Source organism: Juglans microcarpa x Juglans regia, chromosome 4D (assembly GCF_004785595.1).
Source record: "Juglans microcarpa x Juglans regia isolate MS1-56 chromosome 4D, Jm3101_v1.0, whole genome shotgun sequence".
In the NCBI taxonomy this organism is placed as follows: domain Eukaryota; kingdom Viridiplantae; phylum Streptophyta; class Magnoliopsida; order Fagales; family Juglandaceae; genus Juglans; species Juglans microcarpa x Juglans regia.
In genome coordinates this window covers 34,127,383-34,147,217 of record NC_054600.1, presented here as the reverse complement: position 1 = coordinate 34,147,217, position 19,835 = coordinate 34,127,383, and the positions used below count along the sequence as shown (strand labels likewise).

General features: G+C 36.5%; 3 protein-coding genes across 5 annotated transcripts; 1 reads left to right on the top strand and 2 right to left on the bottom strand.

The window, feature by feature from the left end:
* The first annotated feature begins 845 nt into the window (after positions 1-845).
* Positions 846-6,503, top strand: LOC121260317 (mucin-2-like). The gene is made up of 4 exons (XM_041162140.1): positions 846-1,055; positions 1,143-1,380; positions 3,103-3,378; positions 6,187-6,503. Exons 1-4 carry the CDS (start codon positions 846-848, stop codon positions 6,501-6,503), a joined length of 1,041 nt encoding a protein of 346 aa, XP_041018074.1.
* Positions 6,504-7,958: 1,455 nt separating this feature from the next.
* LOC121261323 (acyl-protein thioesterase 1-like) lies at positions 7,959-13,709 on the bottom strand. 3 transcript variants are annotated; one of them, XM_041163642.1, is made up of 10 exons: positions 13,603-13,709; positions 12,900-12,991; positions 12,631-12,745; positions 11,515-11,551; positions 11,295-11,364; positions 10,961-11,065; positions 10,019-10,169; positions 9,766-9,848; positions 8,959-9,052; positions 7,959-8,870 (listed from the first exon to the last, which is right to left on the bottom strand). In XM_041163642.1, the coding sequence occupies exons 2-10, from the start codon at positions 12,928-12,930 to the stop codon at positions 8,789-8,791; spliced, it is 768 nt and encodes a 255-aa protein (XP_041019576.1). In that variant the 5' UTR covers positions 12,931-12,991; positions 13,603-13,709; the 3' UTR covers positions 7,959-8,788. The 3 variants fall into 3 exon arrangements, with proteins under 3 accessions (XP_041019576.1, XP_041019575.1, XP_041019573.1); XM_041163641.1 differs by lacking the exon at positions 13,603-13,709 and adding an exon at positions 13,459-13,593; XM_041163639.1 differs by lacking the exon at positions 13,603-13,709 and adding an exon at positions 13,444-13,587.
* Positions 13,710-17,936: 4,227 nt separating this feature from the next.
* On the bottom strand, positions 17,937-18,866 carry LOC121260316 (U-box domain-containing protein 2-like). Its single transcript, XM_041162139.1, has one exon. It carries the CDS (start codon positions 18,864-18,866, stop codon positions 17,937-17,939), a length of 930 nt encoding a protein of 309 aa, XP_041018073.1.
* Between the last annotated feature and the right edge of the window lie 969 nt (positions 18,867-19,835).

Here is a 19,835-nt window from a genome sequence, read left to right as displayed (position 1 = left end):
TAAAATATTATTATTTTTTATTAATTTTTTGCTAAAATCAATTTTTTTATATATTATATTAAAAATATAATAAAATGAAAAAATATATATTATATATTATAATAATAAAATGAATGTGCATGTGAAGGTTTGTTGTGTTGTTGAAAGAGGGAGAAAAGAAAATGATTGTGAGAGAGAGTGTGTGGGAGGAGAGAGAAATAATGATTAAAATATATTTTGTGGAGTGAATAGTAGTTATCCAAATTTAGATTAGCATTGTTCATAACTAGCTAAATATTTGGAAATGCATAAGTCAATGTAGAGGATTTTAAAGTCATATTATGCAAATATGACTTTGCATACATATATATATATATATATATATATATGCATAGACCAATATGGATGCTCTAAGGATGAGGTCAATTGTAAGTGTGAAAAGGTAATGAATCTTTGAAAATTTCAGATTTGGCCCAATGTTTAGCCCAATTTATAGCTTGAGCCGAGACGGAGAAAGCCCATATGGCCCAATTCAGAGTCACTTTCATACAATTCATTGTAGTAATCCTAAACAACTTAGGCCTAACCCAGATATCCACCGCACTACTATTGTTGTGTTTCCCACCCCTTTAGTTTTAGTTGAAATGCCTGCCAGTTTAGCAAACGTTTCTCTCTCTCCCCCTTTCACAAAAATACTCGTAAATATCTGTTTTCAGTCCAGGTAAATAAAATAAATAATAAAAACTATGAAAAAAAAGAAGTTTTGCGTCCTCGTCCCTCAATCAGTTGTGGAGAGACACAGAGAGAGAGAGAGAGAAAGGAAAGAGAGATGCGGAGTGTGTTTTCCAGGATTAGGGTTTCAGGTCATGGTTTCTTCTGAACCCCCAAAGATCACCACCACCATCGTTGTGTTAGCCTCTGCAAAATCTCCTCTGCAAACCCCACAGACCACCACCACTAGCGCTGTTGCAACATCTTCAGAATCTCCTCCGCAACCCCCACAGACCACCACCACCAACGCTATTGCAGCCTCTTCAGAATCTCCTTCGAAACACCCCCAGATCACCTCCACCAACGTTGTTGAAGCTTCTTAAGAATCCCCAGAGATCACGTCCACCAATTATGTTGAACCCTCTTTAGAATCTCCTCTGAAACCCTCGGAGATCACCACAACTAAAGCTATTGAAGCTTCTTCAGAATGTCCTCCGGAACCCCAAGAGATCACCACTACCAATGCTGTTGAACCCTCTTCAGAGTCTTCTCCGGAACCCTTAGAGATCACCATGACCAATGTTGTTGAGCCCTCTTCAGAGTCTCCTGCGGAATCCCCAGAGATCACCGATTCACCATCAACAACGATGTTGCAGCCTCTCCAGAATCCACTCCGTTCCAAGCAATCCAGTCCCTTCGATTCCTACAAATTGACTCTCTTTCTCTCTCCCTCAACTCAATTCGTGTCCTTGGCACTGTGAATTTAACTGCTCATAAAATACGATGAACAATCAATGTCTAACGTATAAGTGTTTTCTTTAAATTCAAGAAACCCATATATTTAACTTTATAAGCAAACTATCGTCGATTAAGCTTGTCAAGGCTGCAATGATAAGCTGCAATTGTGGAACAAGATTTCCATTGGCTTAATTTTCCTCCTTTTGGAGTCACATCGCCACGTCTACGTTTGTCGCAAAGGTTTGATATGCCTTGGGTCTTCTTTTTTCAAAATTTTTAATAAATTAGTTGACTATTTTATTTAAAGACCGATGGGTATGAATCATTCTTGGTTTGAACATTGATTACGTGACAATCATAACTCTTCATAAGACTCAATACCCTGGATCGTCCGCTGGAATTCTGCATTTGGACACAAGTAATTTGGAATTCTGCGCTCTGCATTTATAATGTAAGATCAGTAACACAATGTGGTTTGGGGGGCGATGATTTTTTGCTTTACATTTTTTGGTTGCCATTGTAAAGGGCTATGAAGTTGCAGAATGCAGTAGGTGGCCAACAGGAGGATAGAAATTGTACTCGATCACTATCTGAACAATCAATAGATAGTTCAGGGATATGAAGATTATTAAGTTGTAAATTATTTATTTACACGTGTACAGTTATGTTTTACATTGTATTTTATGTTTTACAGTCTTTAGGGCATTTTAGTCTTTTGTCATTAGCAGGGTTAAAAGAGTCTTTCTCTTCCTTGTATAAATACTTGTACCATTTACGTTTAATTCAATTTGTTTTTTATGATTTTAATCCCAGACGGCTTCTTGAATACATTTTGCCTTTTAGGGTTTCTTCATTCTTGATATGGTATCAGCAGTCCTTTGAAATTCTTCTTCTTTTTTCATGGCGCCGACAGATCCACCCCCCTCTTCGCCTCCTCCCTCTTCCTCCCCTGATGATGCGAGTCCTTTCTTTCTTCACCCCAACGATAACTCTGGGGTCGTTCTGGTCACACAGCTCCTCATTGGCGACAACTATCACACCTGGTCTCGCTCCATGACCATGGCTCTCTCTGCAAAAACAAGTTAAGGTTGGTCGACGGTACGATTCCTAAACCCGCCACCACCGCATCTCTTTTTCCTTCATGGTTAAGATGTAATAATATGGTGATTTTGTGGTTGCTTAACTCTGTTTCTCCTGAAATCGCTTCTAGTGTGTTGTATGTTACTACTGCTTTTGAGATTTGGACCAATCTAAAGGAACGGTTCTCTCAACAAAATGGACCTCGGATCTTTCAGATCCAGAAATCCATTTGATCGTTATCTCAAGGACAACTTACTGTTAGTGCGTATTTTACGCGATTGAAGGCACTTTGGGACGAATTAGTTAATTACAAACCATTTCCATTGTGTTCTTGTGGTGCTTTCACTCTCTTGAACTCTTATGTTCAACAGGAACGCATTTTGCAGTTCTTCATGGGACTTAATGATTCTTTTTCTTCAGCTATGGCTCAGATCTTGTTAATGGAGCCTTTACCGCCTCTCAACAAAGTTTTTTCCTTTGTTCTTTAGGAAGAGCAATAGAGAGAAATCTATGTTCCTCCTTCCCTTACTAATGCTCACGCTTTTGTTGCTAACTCTGATTCTTTAATATCTACAAAATCTTTTCTAAAAAAAGATAGGCCAGTATGCAAATATTGTGGCATAACTGGTCATGTAATTGATAAATACTATAAACTACATGGTTTTCCTCCGGGATACAAGCAAAAGTCACGGCAGCCAATCACGGCCAACACTGTTGCTCTCAATGACAACACTTCTGCAGCCTCTCCATTCTCCTTGACCGAGGCACAATATAAGCAGTTACTGTCTATGATAGCTTCCAATCCTCAGCCTAAGCCTGATGATTCCAGTCATGTGGTCAACACCGTAGCTTCCTCCCACTCCTTATCTGGTATTATTTCCTATACACATTATGTTTTTCATTTTTCTAGTAATGCTTCTTGTACTACTTATAACTCTGGTTGGATAATTGATACAAGGGGCCACAGCCCATATGGTCCCCTCTACTAGTCTGTATACATCTTTTATTCCTTTTCAAAATACTTCTATCCAACTACCTAATGGTCAAAATGTTATTGTTACACATATTGGCACTATTAATCTTACTGAACATCTTACCCTTAAAGATGTACTTTGTGTGCCAACTTTTCAATTTCAATTTCAATTAATTTCAATTAGTAAACTCACACAATCTCACATTTCTTGTTTTTTCTCTTCTAACTTTTGTCTCCTTCAGGACCTGATCACCTCGAGGCTGATTGGAGTGGGTAAACAATAAAGAGGCCTCTATTTTTTACAACAATCAAGGACTCATTTTTCCCCTCAATTACCTTTAATTTTTTCAAATAATCAATGTAATGAGACTCCTACTTTACTACCATCTGCTTGTTTTACTTCTTCTAAACAATCATTGTTTCATCTTTGGCATAGTCGCTTAGGACATCCATCTGCTTCAAGAATGTCCTTTCTGTATAAATTGATGCCTAATTTGACTATGTCTAATGATACATGTGTTGTTTGCCCATTAGCAAAACAGAGAAAGTTACATTTTCCAAATTCTAATAATCTTTCTCATTTACCTTTTGACCTTATACATTGTGATGTTTGGGGACCCTTCTCAGTCCCAACTATTGAACGCTATACATTTCTTTTAACCATTGTCGATGATTGTTCCAGGACTACTTGGGTTTATCTTTTCAAGCACAAATCTGAAGTTTATTTTCTCATTCAAACTTTTTTCAAAATGATTAAAACTCAGTTTGGTACTAAGATAAAAAAAAATTCGTACTGATCATGGTACTGAATTTTTTATGTCTTCCTACCTCATTTCTAAAGGTGTTCTCCACCACCATAGTTGTGTAGAAACTCCACAACAAAACTCTGTTGTGGAAAGAAAACATCAACATATCCTCAATGTTGCTTGGGCCTTATTGTTTCAATCTCATTTACCTCTCAAATTTTGGGGTGATGCTGTTTTAACAGCTACTTATTTAATTAACAGATTACATTTTCCCATTACTCACAATAAATCTCCTATTGAAGTTTTGTGTCACTCCTCTCCCTCCTATGATCATTTAAGGATTTTTGGTTGCTTATGTTTTGCATCTACTTTACAAAGGGCGAGAACAAAATTTGACCCGGGAGCTAGGCTCTGTGTTTTCATTAGTTATCCTTTTGGGATCAAGGGTTACAAATTGTATGATCTAACAACAAATCAATCTTTTATTTCTCGCCATGTCATTTTTCATGAAACTATTTTCCCTTTTAAGTCTTCAAATAATGACTTGCCTTCTCCTTCTTTCTCTCTTCCTCTCCCTATTCCTACTCAATCCTCCACTATTGACATGTTTAATGTCCCTTCAACTACTCCTCATGAAGCTTCTTCCCCTACTGTTAATACCCCACTTACTTAAACTTCTCTCCCAAATGATTTTTTAACTACACCTTCCCAACCTTTATCCCCAAGAAGATCCACCCGTATCCGAGGTGCTCCTGGTTACTTACAGAATTATTATTGTAATTCATCCACTGCCCACTCTCAATCAGCTCTCCTACCAGGTCACATTCCCTTATCTATTAAATATGATATTTCTCATTTTATTTCTTATGATCACCTATCCCTTGCTCATAAATCTTTTGTTTTTGCTATCTCTGTTGACATTGAACTTGAATTCTACCATCAAGCAGTCAAGCATTCTCATTGGAGAGATGCCATGACTGCTGAGATTGCTGCTCTAGAACAAAATAATACTTGGAATGTTGTCCCTCTATCCCCTGATAAACAACCTATTGGTTGTAAATGGGTGTATAAAATAAAATATCGAGCTGATGGTTTTGTGAAATGTTCTAAAGCAAGACTGGTTGCTAAAGGTTATACACAAAAAGAAGGTTTAGATTATTCTGAAACCTTCTCTCATGTTGCCAAAATGACCACTGTTAGAACTTTGCTGGTTGTTGCTGCTGTAAAAAATTGGCATCTTATTCAACTTGATGTCAATAATGCCTTTTTACATGGTGATCTTTCCAAAGAGTATACATGAAATTACCTCCTGGGTTCCATATTAAAGGGGGGTCCCAAGTGTGCAAACTGAATAAGTCCCTATATGGCCTTAAACAAGCATCTCGGCAATGGTTTTGTGCAATCCAGATCTGATTATTCACTGTTTACCAAATCTGATGGTCCCTTTTTTATTGCTCTTTTGGTATATATAGATGACATTTTGATTGCCAGTAATGATATGACATCTGTGAATACTTTAAAATATTTACTTGATGAAAAAATCAAGCTGAAGGATCTTGGGCCCCTCAAGTATTTTCTAGGCTTAGAGGTGGCCAGATCATCTCGTGGAATTTCCCTGTGTCAGCGAAAGTATGCTCTTGAAATCTTACAAGACGCTGGTTTTTTTAGCTTGTAAACCAGTTTCTTTCCCTATGGAGCAAAATTTAAAACTAAGTAAAGATACTAGTGCCTTATTGCCTGACCCTACAGTATTTCGAAGATTGATTGGTAAACTTCTTTACCTTACTCTCACAAGACCAGATTTATCTTACTTTGTTTAAAGGCTTAGTCAGTTTATGGATCGTCCTAGAATGCCTCACCTGACAGCAGCTCACATGATTTTACAATATGTAAAAAATGCTCCTGGTCTTGGTCTTTTTTTTCCAGCTCATACTTCTCTAACTCTCAAAACTTTTGCAGATTCTGACTGGGCCTCTTGTCCAGATAGCCGAAGATCAACCACTGATTTTTGTGTTTTTCTTGGTGGCTCTCTGATTTCTTGGAAGACTAAGAAACAACAGACTGTTTCTCGCTCTTCTGCTGAAGCTGAATATAGGGCCATGGCTTCTACCACTTGTGAAATAGTTTGGCTTTTAACTCTTTTATCTGACCTTCATATTCCTCATTCTCATAGTCCTCATCTTTTTTGTGACAGTCAAGCTGCACTTCACATTGCTGTCAACCCCGTTTTTCACAAACGGACAAAGCACATTGAGCTCGATTGCCATTTCATTTGAGACAAGCTTCAAGCTGGAATAATCAAAACATTTCATCTTACATCTCAGCATCAGCTTGCTGATGTCTTAACCAAGCCATTGGGTTCTCAGCAATTTCACTCCTTGATTTCCAAGATGAGAGTTTGCTCTATTTACTCTCCATCTTGAAGTGGGGTATTAAGTTGTAAATTTATTAAATAAGTTGTAAATTATTTATTTACACGTGTACAGTTATGTTTTACATTGTATTTTATGTTTTACAGTCTTTAGGACATTTTAGTCTTTTGTCATTAGCAGGGTTAAAATAGTCTTTCTCTTCCTTGTATAAATACTTGTACCATTTATGTTTAATTCAATTTCTTTTTGATGATTTTAATCCCAATCGGCTTCTTGAATACGTTTTGCCTTCTAGGGTTTCTTTGTTCTTGATAAAGATCTCGGTGAGAATGCGGAAGAAATCTCACATAACCTTGTTGGAAACATTATCTTGCACGACCCTGAGGTTAATCTAGCAGTTCTCCATTCATCCGCCGAGTTCCTCTATGTATATCAGTTTTCTCTTGAAGTATTTTTGTTCGTAGGAGCTATGGTGTTCTTATACGAGTATCAGATCAAATATTATAATATTATTATGCTACATACTATGGATAATAATTGTGTGAATCAAAAATTCAAAATGGTTTTCACATTCGTATACGATAGGCTTTATGGTTCTTAAAGAGTTGAACGGGTGTAAACCCGACAGGTTTGCATATAATATAGAGAAGTTTGTATGTATGCTTGTGTATTATCACATATGTATTAATGCATAATTGTCCAAGTCTGTCTCTTATTGTTGTTGACAGGTCGCAGGTTGTCTCGCTAAATAATGAACAAAATTGGAAGCAGAATTTGCTACTGCACTATCATTTGTAGTCTTCCTTCTCATATCTTCAATATCATGTCTCTGGTTTTTAGCGTTTCTTTATTCAATCAAGTGTTTTACTTTGCAGCTCATTTAGAACACCTAGGCCTAGTTTACTGGGTCAAATGAGTTTTATTTGCAAGTCCCGACTTCTTTCTGGCTTCTTACGTTCTAATTTTGCACCTGCATTTCTCCGATTTTCAAATGGTCTCTTTGAGAATGAAAGTCTCCCTCGCATGCTTAAAACTTTGCTCGGCCCTACTTCTCTCCAGCTTCCTAAAATTCACTTTATACATTGAATCAAACCAGTACGTTCCGAATTCTTATGAACAAATCCGTGCATTAGTAAGAGTATTATGAACAGAATATTGCTACAATCACAAAGATTACACAAAAGTAATTGCATGTAATTCATTAAATTTCTTTTACAATAAAATTAATTATACAATTTGATGAAATACATCAGTTTATAGGATTACTTTTATGTAGTCCATTTATGGTTAAGAGTATTTCTATTATGAACAAGTTGAATCAGAAAGTTCTTTAATTTACTTGCCTCTGAATAAAATAGATAAAATGAATTAGTAGATTTTTCTCATGCATATATCTTTAACAATTCATAAAATATATATATATATATATATATATAAAGAAAAAAAACATGTTGATACATAATCCCAATTGCTACGGAAACACCATTTAGTTGACCTGTGCCCGTTTGAATAGCCTCAATTAATCCTGTCTTTCTTTGATAAGAATCAATATGATATTTGGAAAAAGCATTATCTAGTTGAAAGGTTCTACACATCTGCCCTTTCTCGCTGATCTAATCCGAATATCGAACTTTTTTGGTAGTTAAAAGAAACCAGTTACTCGTTGGGTGGATCCAATCCCGTAGAGGTAGCCCCCACCCACCCTTGTCGAAAGTTGAATCATCTATACTTTCTTGACAAAGATACATCCACCCGGCATTGCAGACACTGCTCAAATTTGGGATCTTTATAATAATAGTTAAGGCCACAGGACAGATGACCCTTGGTATGACCAACACTGCTACTCTGAGCTCGGCCTATTACAACTTGGACCGAGCACGGCCCAAGACTGCGCACATAATTTCAAGCATTCTATCCTGCATTCAAAATTTTCTCCAATACTGCGCAATGTATCAAAAACATTATGATGTTTCATCATTATCAAAAGAAACAAAATTTCTATTCATGTAGAGTACACCAATCCCCACCCCCCCAAACAAAAACCAAATACAAGAGAGCTTCAGTTAAAAAGCTTATTTAGGAAAAGAGCAACCGTGCCGCCAATCATACTATCCATTTCATCTATTCTGGAGTGCCACTCCGAACCCTTATTTTATATGCTTTCCTTCCATCCTATCCCACCGGTACGATCAAGATCCCTCGAGTCCTAAAGTTGCAGTCAACCAACTACAGACTTCATCGGTCTCCTCCGGGATTGTGTAATGACCTAACCTGCATAGCAATATTGCACATGAGAGACTAACTTTTGAGAAGAACAAATATCAGTCTCCTCACTCCATGCTGAAGGTAGTTTGAATACCCATTATAAGTCCTAAATGTGAGATTTTGAAATCCAGCTGAGCTTAACATCTGCGCTGATCTCTTTCCATGTTCATATGCAACGACATCATCACCTGTGGCATCAAAATGAAATGTATTTCCATTTATAGAGAGCAATTTCATTTTTGTTTTGCTTTGTTTTGTTTGAAAGCACTGTGATTATGAATTTTTTCTTTTGGTCTCATCTCTTGTTGTGCTTTGAAGAGAAAAAATACAATGGAACGCAAATATGCATGAACTTGACTAAAATCCACATCATACAAGTTGAGCCGCAGAATCAAGACATAATCAAGAAACTTGGCCAGATGAAAAATAAAGCAGTAGTAACACAATTTTACACAATCAAGGGTCATCAACAAATTTCGCTATAGATGAAGTTGTTGAGATGGATGACTGAGTGACAAAACAATGAGAAGATCGGTAATCGCCAAATAATAAGTTTCCATGGAAAGGATATATTTGTCTGTGTGCATGGTAGTGTGTATCTGTATGTGTGGGTGTATACTAGAGTGCATTTTTTCCCATCATCACAAACAGTTCTATCATAACAAAGCAGATTTTCAAAGGTTTAGGGTAAATTGTAATTAAAACAAATATTCAACTCCGTATCAATAGAAGTGTTTCAGCAGCTTTGCCGCTCCTGAAGCTGCTCCTTGGTATGACTTGAGTGATAGGAATGAATAACTTTAAACTCGCACCAGCAGAAATTAGCAAAAAAGGGGGAAAAAAGTTCCAGTAAAATGAGTTTAAATCACATCACCAAAACCTGATGGATTAATATGTATACCTAGCCCATGACAGAGAAAAACAGGTAATGATGCTGCACGCCTTGCTGCCTCATGTGACCCTTCCACTCGGCTCCTCAAGATCCTACAAAAAAAACATTGGCTGATACACTGAATATATTCCTTGATAGCAAGGAGGATGTCTTTTGTTTGGATAAGCCTGATAACAAAGAGGATATGATGGTCATGTTTACAAGCCAGTGCGTTGGTTTATTACACGTTTGCCTGTGTACATATATATCATAGAAGTCAAACCTTGAACATGAGAGCCAGCCACTAAGACCAACAATTGCACTTAGGTTGACCTGGTAAAGGTTTCCATTTGCATAGTTTCCTGAAACAAAGCACATGGCAGAGTGGAGTGCAGTTGCAGCACCCATACTGAAGCCCCCAACACCAAGTTTGACTGTAAAGGCAAAAAAACATGGTATAAGCTATAGAATAGCACTGTAAAGTAAGAGGCGAAGAAATACTGTAATTCAAATTTAGTTTTCTTCGTCGAAAGGGGATGATAAGGCACAAATCTTTCCGCAGCTTTCACAAAACTTCAAAACTCTTCATTTCCCAGTCAACTAAAGATACATACATGCACACAAATACACATGTATATATATTTTTACAGGAGGGGTTCAAGTTACACCAACTTGATAATTTTCTGCTAAATCAATATTTTTTACTGAAAGCAATCACGTATGTCAAACTTTCAACTATCTGATGTCATTTACTATGCAAAGATAAATGCATACAGCGTGTGCGCACGCGCATGTTGGGTCCAAATTACAGAGACTTGATAATTTTCTTATATCAATATTTTTTTACCAAACACAATCACACGCGTCAAACTTTCAACAACCTGATATCATTTACTGTCAGATGTACAAACTTGCTTATCATTTTAGTAAATTTGAGAATAAGGAAAACTATAATTTTGAGGGCCTTAAAGACAGACAAGGTAGTTCCCAATGTTTAATCACACCTTGATATTTAGTAAGCATCAGGGAAAGACACTTTAATTGTCTTGTTGACAAAATTATGTTTTTTTTTATACATTGGGGGAGGGGGTCGAACCCATAATCTCCATTTTGGAGATGTGGGTCTTGTGCCATCAGGCCACAGGCCCTTGGCTTTGACAAAATTATGTTAGGTCTAAAAGAAGAGTGTGTTTAAACCTATCAAGAATTCAAAGGAGAAACCTACCATCAGCAGGCTCAGTCGACAATAGGTTGGCAACATGTGCTGCTGAAGCATCCAATCCCTCCAAATCATCAGGGGCATCTTCTGAAAAATCTCCAACGTCAAACCCTGATATAAATGACCAAAGCACTTTAAACCATGTTCTTCAAAGTTCCAAAGAGAAAGGGTAATATGGAATTGACATTAAGTTGTTGGGATAGAACCAGCCATAAATGTCTGGATAACTTATCTCTTGTGCATGCACTGCCAAAATCTTAAACTTGCAGTTAACATGAATTTAAAGGCGTCTTTGAACTTAATAAAACAAAGTTGCGATTTTTAAAGCAGTAAATCTTACAGGCAGCGCAAGGAAATCCGCCAAATAATTTTACTGGTCGTGTAGGAGCTGTGGGGCAAATCCATTTTATCTGAAACATAAATTTCAAGAGAAACATCGTTTACTTATCAAAAATAAATAAACAAAAAAATTTAAAGAGAAACAGATATAAGGGCTGCGGGTGATGCATGTGCATGCATTTAGAACCTATAAACAATGGTAAAAGCATACACATACTTACATTTGGTAGAGGAAGGGCTTCCAAGATCTGGGACCAGCTGCAAAGCAAAGCAAAGATATATGAATTAACCTTAGTCATTGTTAGCTAACTTCATTTAAACTGACAACATACTTGCAGGAATAACAAAATGATAGATTACTGAGATGGTTGCCAGAACACCTCATGAAGTTTGGAGACCAACAACCATCTGATAAACTATATATAATCATATTAACTTTCTAAACTTGGGACCACTTACAAAGTTGAGAACAGGCCTTCCAAAAAATGTTATAAATCATACAATATGCTGATATATATTTCTGTTCAATATGGTCTTTTTATATTTTAGCAAAATAAGATCTAATTAACTTAAGCCTTAGTATGATATATAACATTAATGAATAATATATTTCTGTTGCCATGTTTAAAGGACAACCAAGTTAGTGAAGAAGTGGTCCCTCATTCCAGGCATTGGCATATAAAGTTTTTGGATTCAAGGCTTTCCAGAATAGCATAGAATCAGAAAGAGAGGAAGGAAGAATAGGACAAATAGACTTGTTTTAGTTGATGGCACCATTGCCCTTCCCTTTCAGATCAACCATAATAATAATCCTTCCAAAAAGGGATGTTGAGGTCAAGAACTTAATTAAAAAACAAACTTCAGCAGAACAGGACAAGGCATTGACATTCTCTTATTCCCTCTGGTTTTTTTTTTTTTTGGCACAAAAGAAGTTGACGACTTAAAAGAAGGCATGTGTTCAAGGAAAAGAAAAAGGGATCGACTTAAAGTCTTAAACCAAATGCTGCTAAAAAGTATGGAATAAATATATTCATGTAGCTGATTGTTAACCCACACAATTTTCAATAATTATTGATCCATGCACGTTCACAGAACCATTGATGAGCAAAAGCGTGATAGTTTAACCACATAATGGTATGGTTAAGTCAAGCACGTGTATGACTTCCAAATCTACTTACCACCTAACTTATAAAATGGTATAGTACTTCCTTCACGGACTTTTCATAAAAAAGGGGAAAAAAATAAAATGGATACTGCTAAAGAGAAGAACCATCCCAAAAACCTGTTATTGCAAAATTGCTAGTTTCAGCAAGGGTAGATACAGTAAACATTAATACCTTGAGCCCTTATCACCAAGGCCATGCAGCCAAATTATAGTGGCCTGGTGCATCCCTTTAGGCCTCACCACATGGGTCCTTCCGAACTCAAATGTCCTTGTAGCTGTTCCACTACCTAAAACATTGAAGCGACAGAGTTATTACCCCAAGACACAGAAGGATTAAAGATTAATTAACTGGATAGAACTAATAGCATTACTCTACACTGAAATTGCATGAGCTTCATACGTATATAGATAACAGAGACATTGGCAGGGACAAAAACTAACCAGAACCTATATCGGAGCTGCCGTAACTCATTCTTTCTCACTCAAATGTTTGCACGTTGCAGGTTACGTGTTGCAATGGTTAAGATGAGCTCCTGCAATGAAGAAAATCAATACTGACTATCTCTACTTATACCCTTATGGGAGGGTGTAAATGGAAATGAAACCCACGAATCTGCATCAGCTATTGCTGTTTGCAACATTTATGCATGGTCTGAAACTTCCTAAAAAACATATAGAAAGTGAAAGGCACCCAAAAAAAAGGAGAGAGAGAAGAGGGGGGGGGGGGGGGGGCGGCAAAAGGAACTCTTTATGAGCGAAGAATCCACAAACATATCAATGCAGAAAATGAGCAAACAGAGTTCTGGTTTGCAATGCACAGAGTGAGGGAATCAATGCTAGTGGACAGTTTGTAAGGCAAAGCACTTCAACTACAGCAACCAAGAATATTAACCCCCGTGTAACAAAGGAAAGACCTTTCCCCCTCCCATTTCACAAACACAAAAGCGTTTACTTAAAAAATTTGGTTTTTCTGGATGAAGATGACCGTTAGCTAACGAACCCAGAAATTCAACATTCACAAGGCCAATGAGGTCGTCCTGAAAACGGCAAGAACTTGCAGGTATAGAAAGGATCTGATAAAACAATGAAATTGAATATGGAGAGGTGAAAAGGTAAAGTGGGGTTTAAGCTTTTTTGTACCAACCTGGGGCGGAACAAACCCAAAAGCATATGGGCTTTTCTCTTTCCTCTTTGATAGTTTGATCTGCTTTTCTTTGTTTCCCACAACTCCCCTCACCTCCTTCACTTTACTTTTGTTTGTTCATGCTATTATTAAACCCCCGTCATTTTATTACAAATTACTGTTTATATGACGAAACTGCCCTTCTATTTTCTTACAACTACTATTTTTATGACTAAACTACCCTTCGGATATGTGCATATTTGCAATTTTTTTTTTCTTTTTAATCCCGGACTCTATTTATAAACTTGGAACAGGAAAGTGACATTTCTTTTCGAAATCTCAATCTCAAACGTAATCCGGTAAAATAGACATTCTTTCATTTAGATTTGAAGTGTTATATTTATAAAGCGATAAATTATTTAAAAGTAATATTTCATTATGAACTATTGTAACTTTTAAATTTTATTGTTTTATTATGAACTGTTATAAATTTTAAGTTTCATTTATTTTCTTACATATAAAGATATAAACCGATTCAAGTCTCCACACAAATATATTATTTCAACTTTTATATTATTTTGTCAAATAAACCGTTTTGAATTTCTCCACTATAAAACTCGGTCTCTCTCTAAATCTCCCTCCTTCATATACAAAATACACAATAATCCGCGCATTGTGTGAGTTAGAAGCTCATTATATTAATTTGTGAGTTTAATTTTATATAATCTTTTTGTGACTATAGAAGTTCTCAAGCCAAGAGTAATTAGAGGCAACCTCAATACTTAAACTAGAGAAGAGCCTATATTGAACTTGTGACATGACATTAAGAAAGTTGTTATATACATGAACTACACTTGGTGCCAAATTTGTGCAGTAATGTAGTAGCAATGAGAGAGAGCTTCCACGCAATGAGGCTGTCTTGAGGCGCCATTCCTTGGACGCATCACTGTGGACTTTATAAGTGTATTATCATAATGGGGGACAAAAGATATTTATGAAGAATGTGTAGTTGCATCGATGGAGGGTCATCAGTCACAAGTCGTGCGATTGAGACATGTATTCATTCATATATATCTAATGTTTGGCTTCATTGATTTGTTGTGTACGCCCTAGTGGCAATTGACATTATCTTCATTCGGTGGGTTTTGTAAAAATGAAATGTTTATGGACAGAAATTCACGAGTTTTTTTATAAAAATTGTCATAGATCTCTTTGATCTATACCCTCCACAGCATAAGTGGGAGAATTAGAATCAATCATAAACAAATTATTTACGTAAAATCTGTTAATTGTAGCCAAAGCCGCCTGTACGTAGATGTAGGCTAGCCTTTGCCTTGAGAATAAATTATATATAATCACGAGATCGATGGAACTGGTTTGTGACATTATTATTTTAAGGCATGAACATGAACATATATATATATATATATATGCTGATACCTTGAATTTGGTCCAACAGTAGTGTAACACATGAATTAAGAAACTAATTTGTGACAGAAGGAAGGATGGCTGAGAATGAAGGTTGGACAAAAAGATAGAGATTAGTAGTTTATATGGTTTGTTGGGATTTTTAAATTACTGCGACATTCCACATGTTCACCACAAATATTGTCCGTGTTCTGACATCTTTTCAAGGTTTCATATGCTCAAAAGTAATGTGCCAGTTTTTATATATGCAGATGATCATCGACAACCACGACTAGCTAGCTATCGCTTTTCAGTTCGCTTTTAAGCAAGTTGCTGCTAAGGAAAGCGCGCGCGCGCCCATATATATATATATATATATATATAGAAATTATTTACATCAGCCGTTATAGCCGCAGCACACTGTGATGAAGAAGAAAAAAAAACATCACGTTGAGTGTGCAGAGAGTGCGGCTGATGTATATCATTGCTCATATATATAAATATATATAGGCACCTAGCTAATATTTTCCGTGTGCTTGTATTAATTAGTATATCACCCATGCATGGCGGCTGTTTTTAATTTTCCTACTCACAAATTGGTGTGTAAATGCATTAGTTAGGTTAGGTTTGAATAGTGAGTTGAAATGAGATGAGATGAGTTGAAATAAAAATTGAAAATTGAATAAAATATTATTAGACTATTATTTTTTTAATATTATTATGATTTTTAGATTTGAAAAAGTTGAATTGTTTATTGTATTTTTTGTAAAAATTTATAAAAATTATAATGATGAGATGAGTTAAAAGTGTTTCTCAATCTAAACGGAGCTTATTGCACATGATGTGGAGATTATTACAATTTAAGAAAAAATTAAAAACACCAATAATTTTTTACGATAACATATGTTTAAGTTTTTTTTCATTGACAACGTATGCGAGCTGGCTGTGTCAAGACTCAATAAAGAGATTTATAGATTATTTTTAAAAAAATTAAAAGAGAAAAAGATAAAGATTAATGGGGAACAAGTGAAAGGAGCAGCATCTTTTAGTAGTAGTGTTGATGGATTCGTGGAGCCTCGGTTTTTTATGTGAGTATACTAAGTTGATTCGTGTGAGAGGAATCTGTATATATAGCTGTATGTATATATGCTGCATGTATCGTTCTATTCTGTCAAATGCTTAATTAAGTCTCTGGGTATTTCTCACTCCCTTGCTCCTCTTACCTCCTTTCATCTCAGTGGCCGGAATACTAACCCTATATTATTCTTGCAGCTTTCACTATTGAATACTAGATTGTCATGCAGCCATACTTTTTAAACTTATACCATTCTGATTGTTATAAAGTTTTTGTCACTTTCTTCCACAAAAAAAAAGGCTCAAATATCTTTTACAAAAAACTATATTTTTAATCAAACGAGACTTGGAAAATAAGATGCTAATTAAAAAGTAGTAGGGCGAATGAAGGAAAATTTTCATTAGCATCCATTAATCTACCCCGCCAACATTCTCTCTCTGGCTCCTCTCATCTTTCTGCCCAGAGAAGAGGAAAAAAAATAAATAATAAATAATAATAATAATAATAATAATAATAATCCTTTCGTCTTTTGTTAAACAAACATCATTTGGGCTGGCAATAGCCGCCATCTTGAATATTCTCCATCTTGTCTGTCAATCTTTTGTTGCTCTTACTTCATCTTTTTCTTAATAATACTTGGCAAATCAATTTGCGCCAGTGCTTCGTGGTAATTATCAAGAGTACTTTAATGGTAAATACATAAAACCCATTACCTAAATAAATTTATAGACTCAATTCATCTCAGTAAATCAGTTTTATAAGAGAGAATTATTTATTTCTTATAAACATATATAATACTTTGTCCACAAATAATGTGATATTATTCCTCAACACCCTCTTTCACGTACAGGTCAGTATTTTTTTCCTAGTCATTGTCACAAAATAAGTAGTATAGACCCCCCATCCATTATGTGACAGGTTCCGATTACATGAAAAAATTCATAAACCTAATTGATCATCTCATAAAACCGATTCTGTAAAAGAGAATTGTTTACTCCTTATAAACATGCTCAAAACCTTCTACGTAGACAATGGTTCGTGACCTCTTGGAAGGAGGAAAAAAAACAAAAACAAAAAAAAAAAAAAGGAAGAACAAATTTGAGATTGAGAGAGAGTCATTTCGTGCATTGTTTTGTAATATTTTATCTGTTTCGAGCATGGTAATTCAAATGATCTTACGATGGTCAAAGCTTAATTCTGTCCAAGTTCAATGTCCTATTGAATGTTGTATCTCTAGTTTATTACAGAATAAAAAAGGACGATAATGGTTTAAGATTCGTAGCTTTATATATGATATTAATAGATCGATGGCCTGGGAGGTCCAGGAGGATGGAATATCTACGTAGGAAAGATACCTCAGATGAATTTGAGATGAACAATTTACAGCTTTACCTCGAGGCTAACCTTGTAATTAATTGTATGGGACAAATATTTTAAATAATTAGGCACTCTCGAGTATAGATGACGAGATACTCTCACTTTATCACAACATGTCATATAATTAAAATTATTTATATAAGTTTTAATTGATGTAATATCTATAACAAAATAAGAGTACCACACGTCCGTATTTTAAAAATTAGATAATAATTGCTCAAAATTAATTTATATTAATTTTTGGGAAATCTGGACAATTATTTTTCGTTCTATTACAAATTAATTTTCTGAAACATCTTTCAAACTAGGAACCTAAAATCATACATATGAATGATGTCTACAGGAAAATTTCACCATACAGAGTCTGTAGAACAGGTATTGATTACTTTCTACGCTGGTCATGGAGTGGTTGGATAAGATTATGATCTCTGGCAGGTGTTTAATCTAATTTAAAGTAGTCTCAGATGCCACGATTCCAACTATCATTTCTCTAATCTTATTTCCATTGGAAATTAAACATGGATTCCCCATCCACATCAGAATCCACGTTGGCTTTTATCATTTTCTTCATTAGCAAAGTAGCCTTCTCTCGAGCTTTTGCAGATCCTCTCACAGAAAGATCTGCTAGCAGCGCGGTCAAGGAGTCGGGCGCTCTGGAAGCATCTCTGATGATGTCCTCACTTTCATCAAACAGGCGAAGAAGTATCTCTGCCGCACCCTCCTTACTCAACATGCACCTCCTTTTCAACACATTGATCATCAAACTCACAACGTCCTCAGTCTTTCTCAATGCATTCAATCCCTCGTCAAACCTACCAAGGAGACCGAGAACAGCTAGAGAAGTTCCGGCTAGATCCTCACCATCATTGTTCTCCACTATTTGGATAAGCACTGGAACAGCTCCGGATCGAACAGCCACGGTGCAATTGCCATGGAACTGGACAAGTTCAGCCAGAGAACTTAGGAGATGATGGGCAGCCGGGCCACGATGCCACGAGACTGCCTTGACCAGCAACTGGATGGTACCAGCTACTCCAAACTTGGCTTTGTTCTTGTCAAGCATTGCCAAACTGCAAACCAATGATGCGGCCAATCTGCTGGATGCTGGAGAGCTTGGTAAGAGGATCATAGAATTGAGGAGAAAAATGGTTTTCATATCTGCTAGAGACTGCTTTAGATCAGGGTTGAGTGAGAGGTTGAAGAGGATGGACAAGGAGAGAGTTTCAATCATGGCGGATGAAGACTTGGAGAGGTTAAGGAGGGCAGGGATGGCATCATTTATTTGTGCAAGCAAGCTCCTGTTTTGAGGACTAACCTTGGTGATAGAATCCAGCATTTGAAGCGCTTTCTGCCTAGCTTCGTGGGAACCTGAGAGCGCCTCAGAGAGACAATCGGTCATAGTTTCACGAAGCTGAGCTGCTGACATTGTGTAGTCAGGCAGAGAAATTGTTGCATAAAGCAGAGTAAGGAAAATCTGGTAGAACAGCCAATCTAAACCTCTTAAAGCGCAATGAGATATACCACTCTACCAGAAACTGATAATTAAACGGGGCCGGGGCGTCGATGGGTCCAAGGGTCCATAGCATTGGAAAAACCTTCAATTCTTGGGAGAGAAAAGACAAGACTTCCTAGTTTGGAGCATTCTATTTAACACGCACGTTAGAGAAAGAAAAGACAACAAAAAACTTATGCCAGCAGGCGAGGCGTACAACAAACCAAACAATAAATCTAAGACAAATTCTTCCAAGGTGGATCACTGGTGATCATCATCTCCATGGCCATCGGTATGACCTCCAGGGCCAACCACTTCCTGCTAAAAAACAGAAACAGTATTATGTGAAGCTTCTTGTATTACTTCAAAAATACCCACAGTGAGATAAGATGTATAGTAAATAAATAAATAAAAATAACAACTAAAATGGAAACTGGAATAAATTACCATGAAATGTTGCGAACAGATGGGGCATTCATCATGCTCGTGCTCATCTTCTGTGAAATTCTTACAAATTTCAAAACACTATCAAGAACTAAAGTAAAGGAATTCTGCTATTGCATTAATAAGGGGGAGAATTGGATAAATGAGAAGAATGTCTACCTTGCTCACCACCAGGGCATCTGACTATTCTTTTGTCAAAGACAGACTTGATGACAGCAGGTGTTTCCTACAAGCAAAAAACATTACAGAAACTAGGCATTTGAGGACATCTTTCAATCTCTCTAACCCTTAGGGGTTGGCTCAAGTGATAAAGGCCTTGGGCTTGGGAGTATGTTCCCCCATGTCTAAGCTTCAAATCTCCTTGGGTGCAAACAATCTCTAGGGGCCATCGGATTGGAAGATTTTTCTCTTGAATTACCCGACGTGCACTTGCGGGAAACTCTTTGCCGAGGGCCTGTG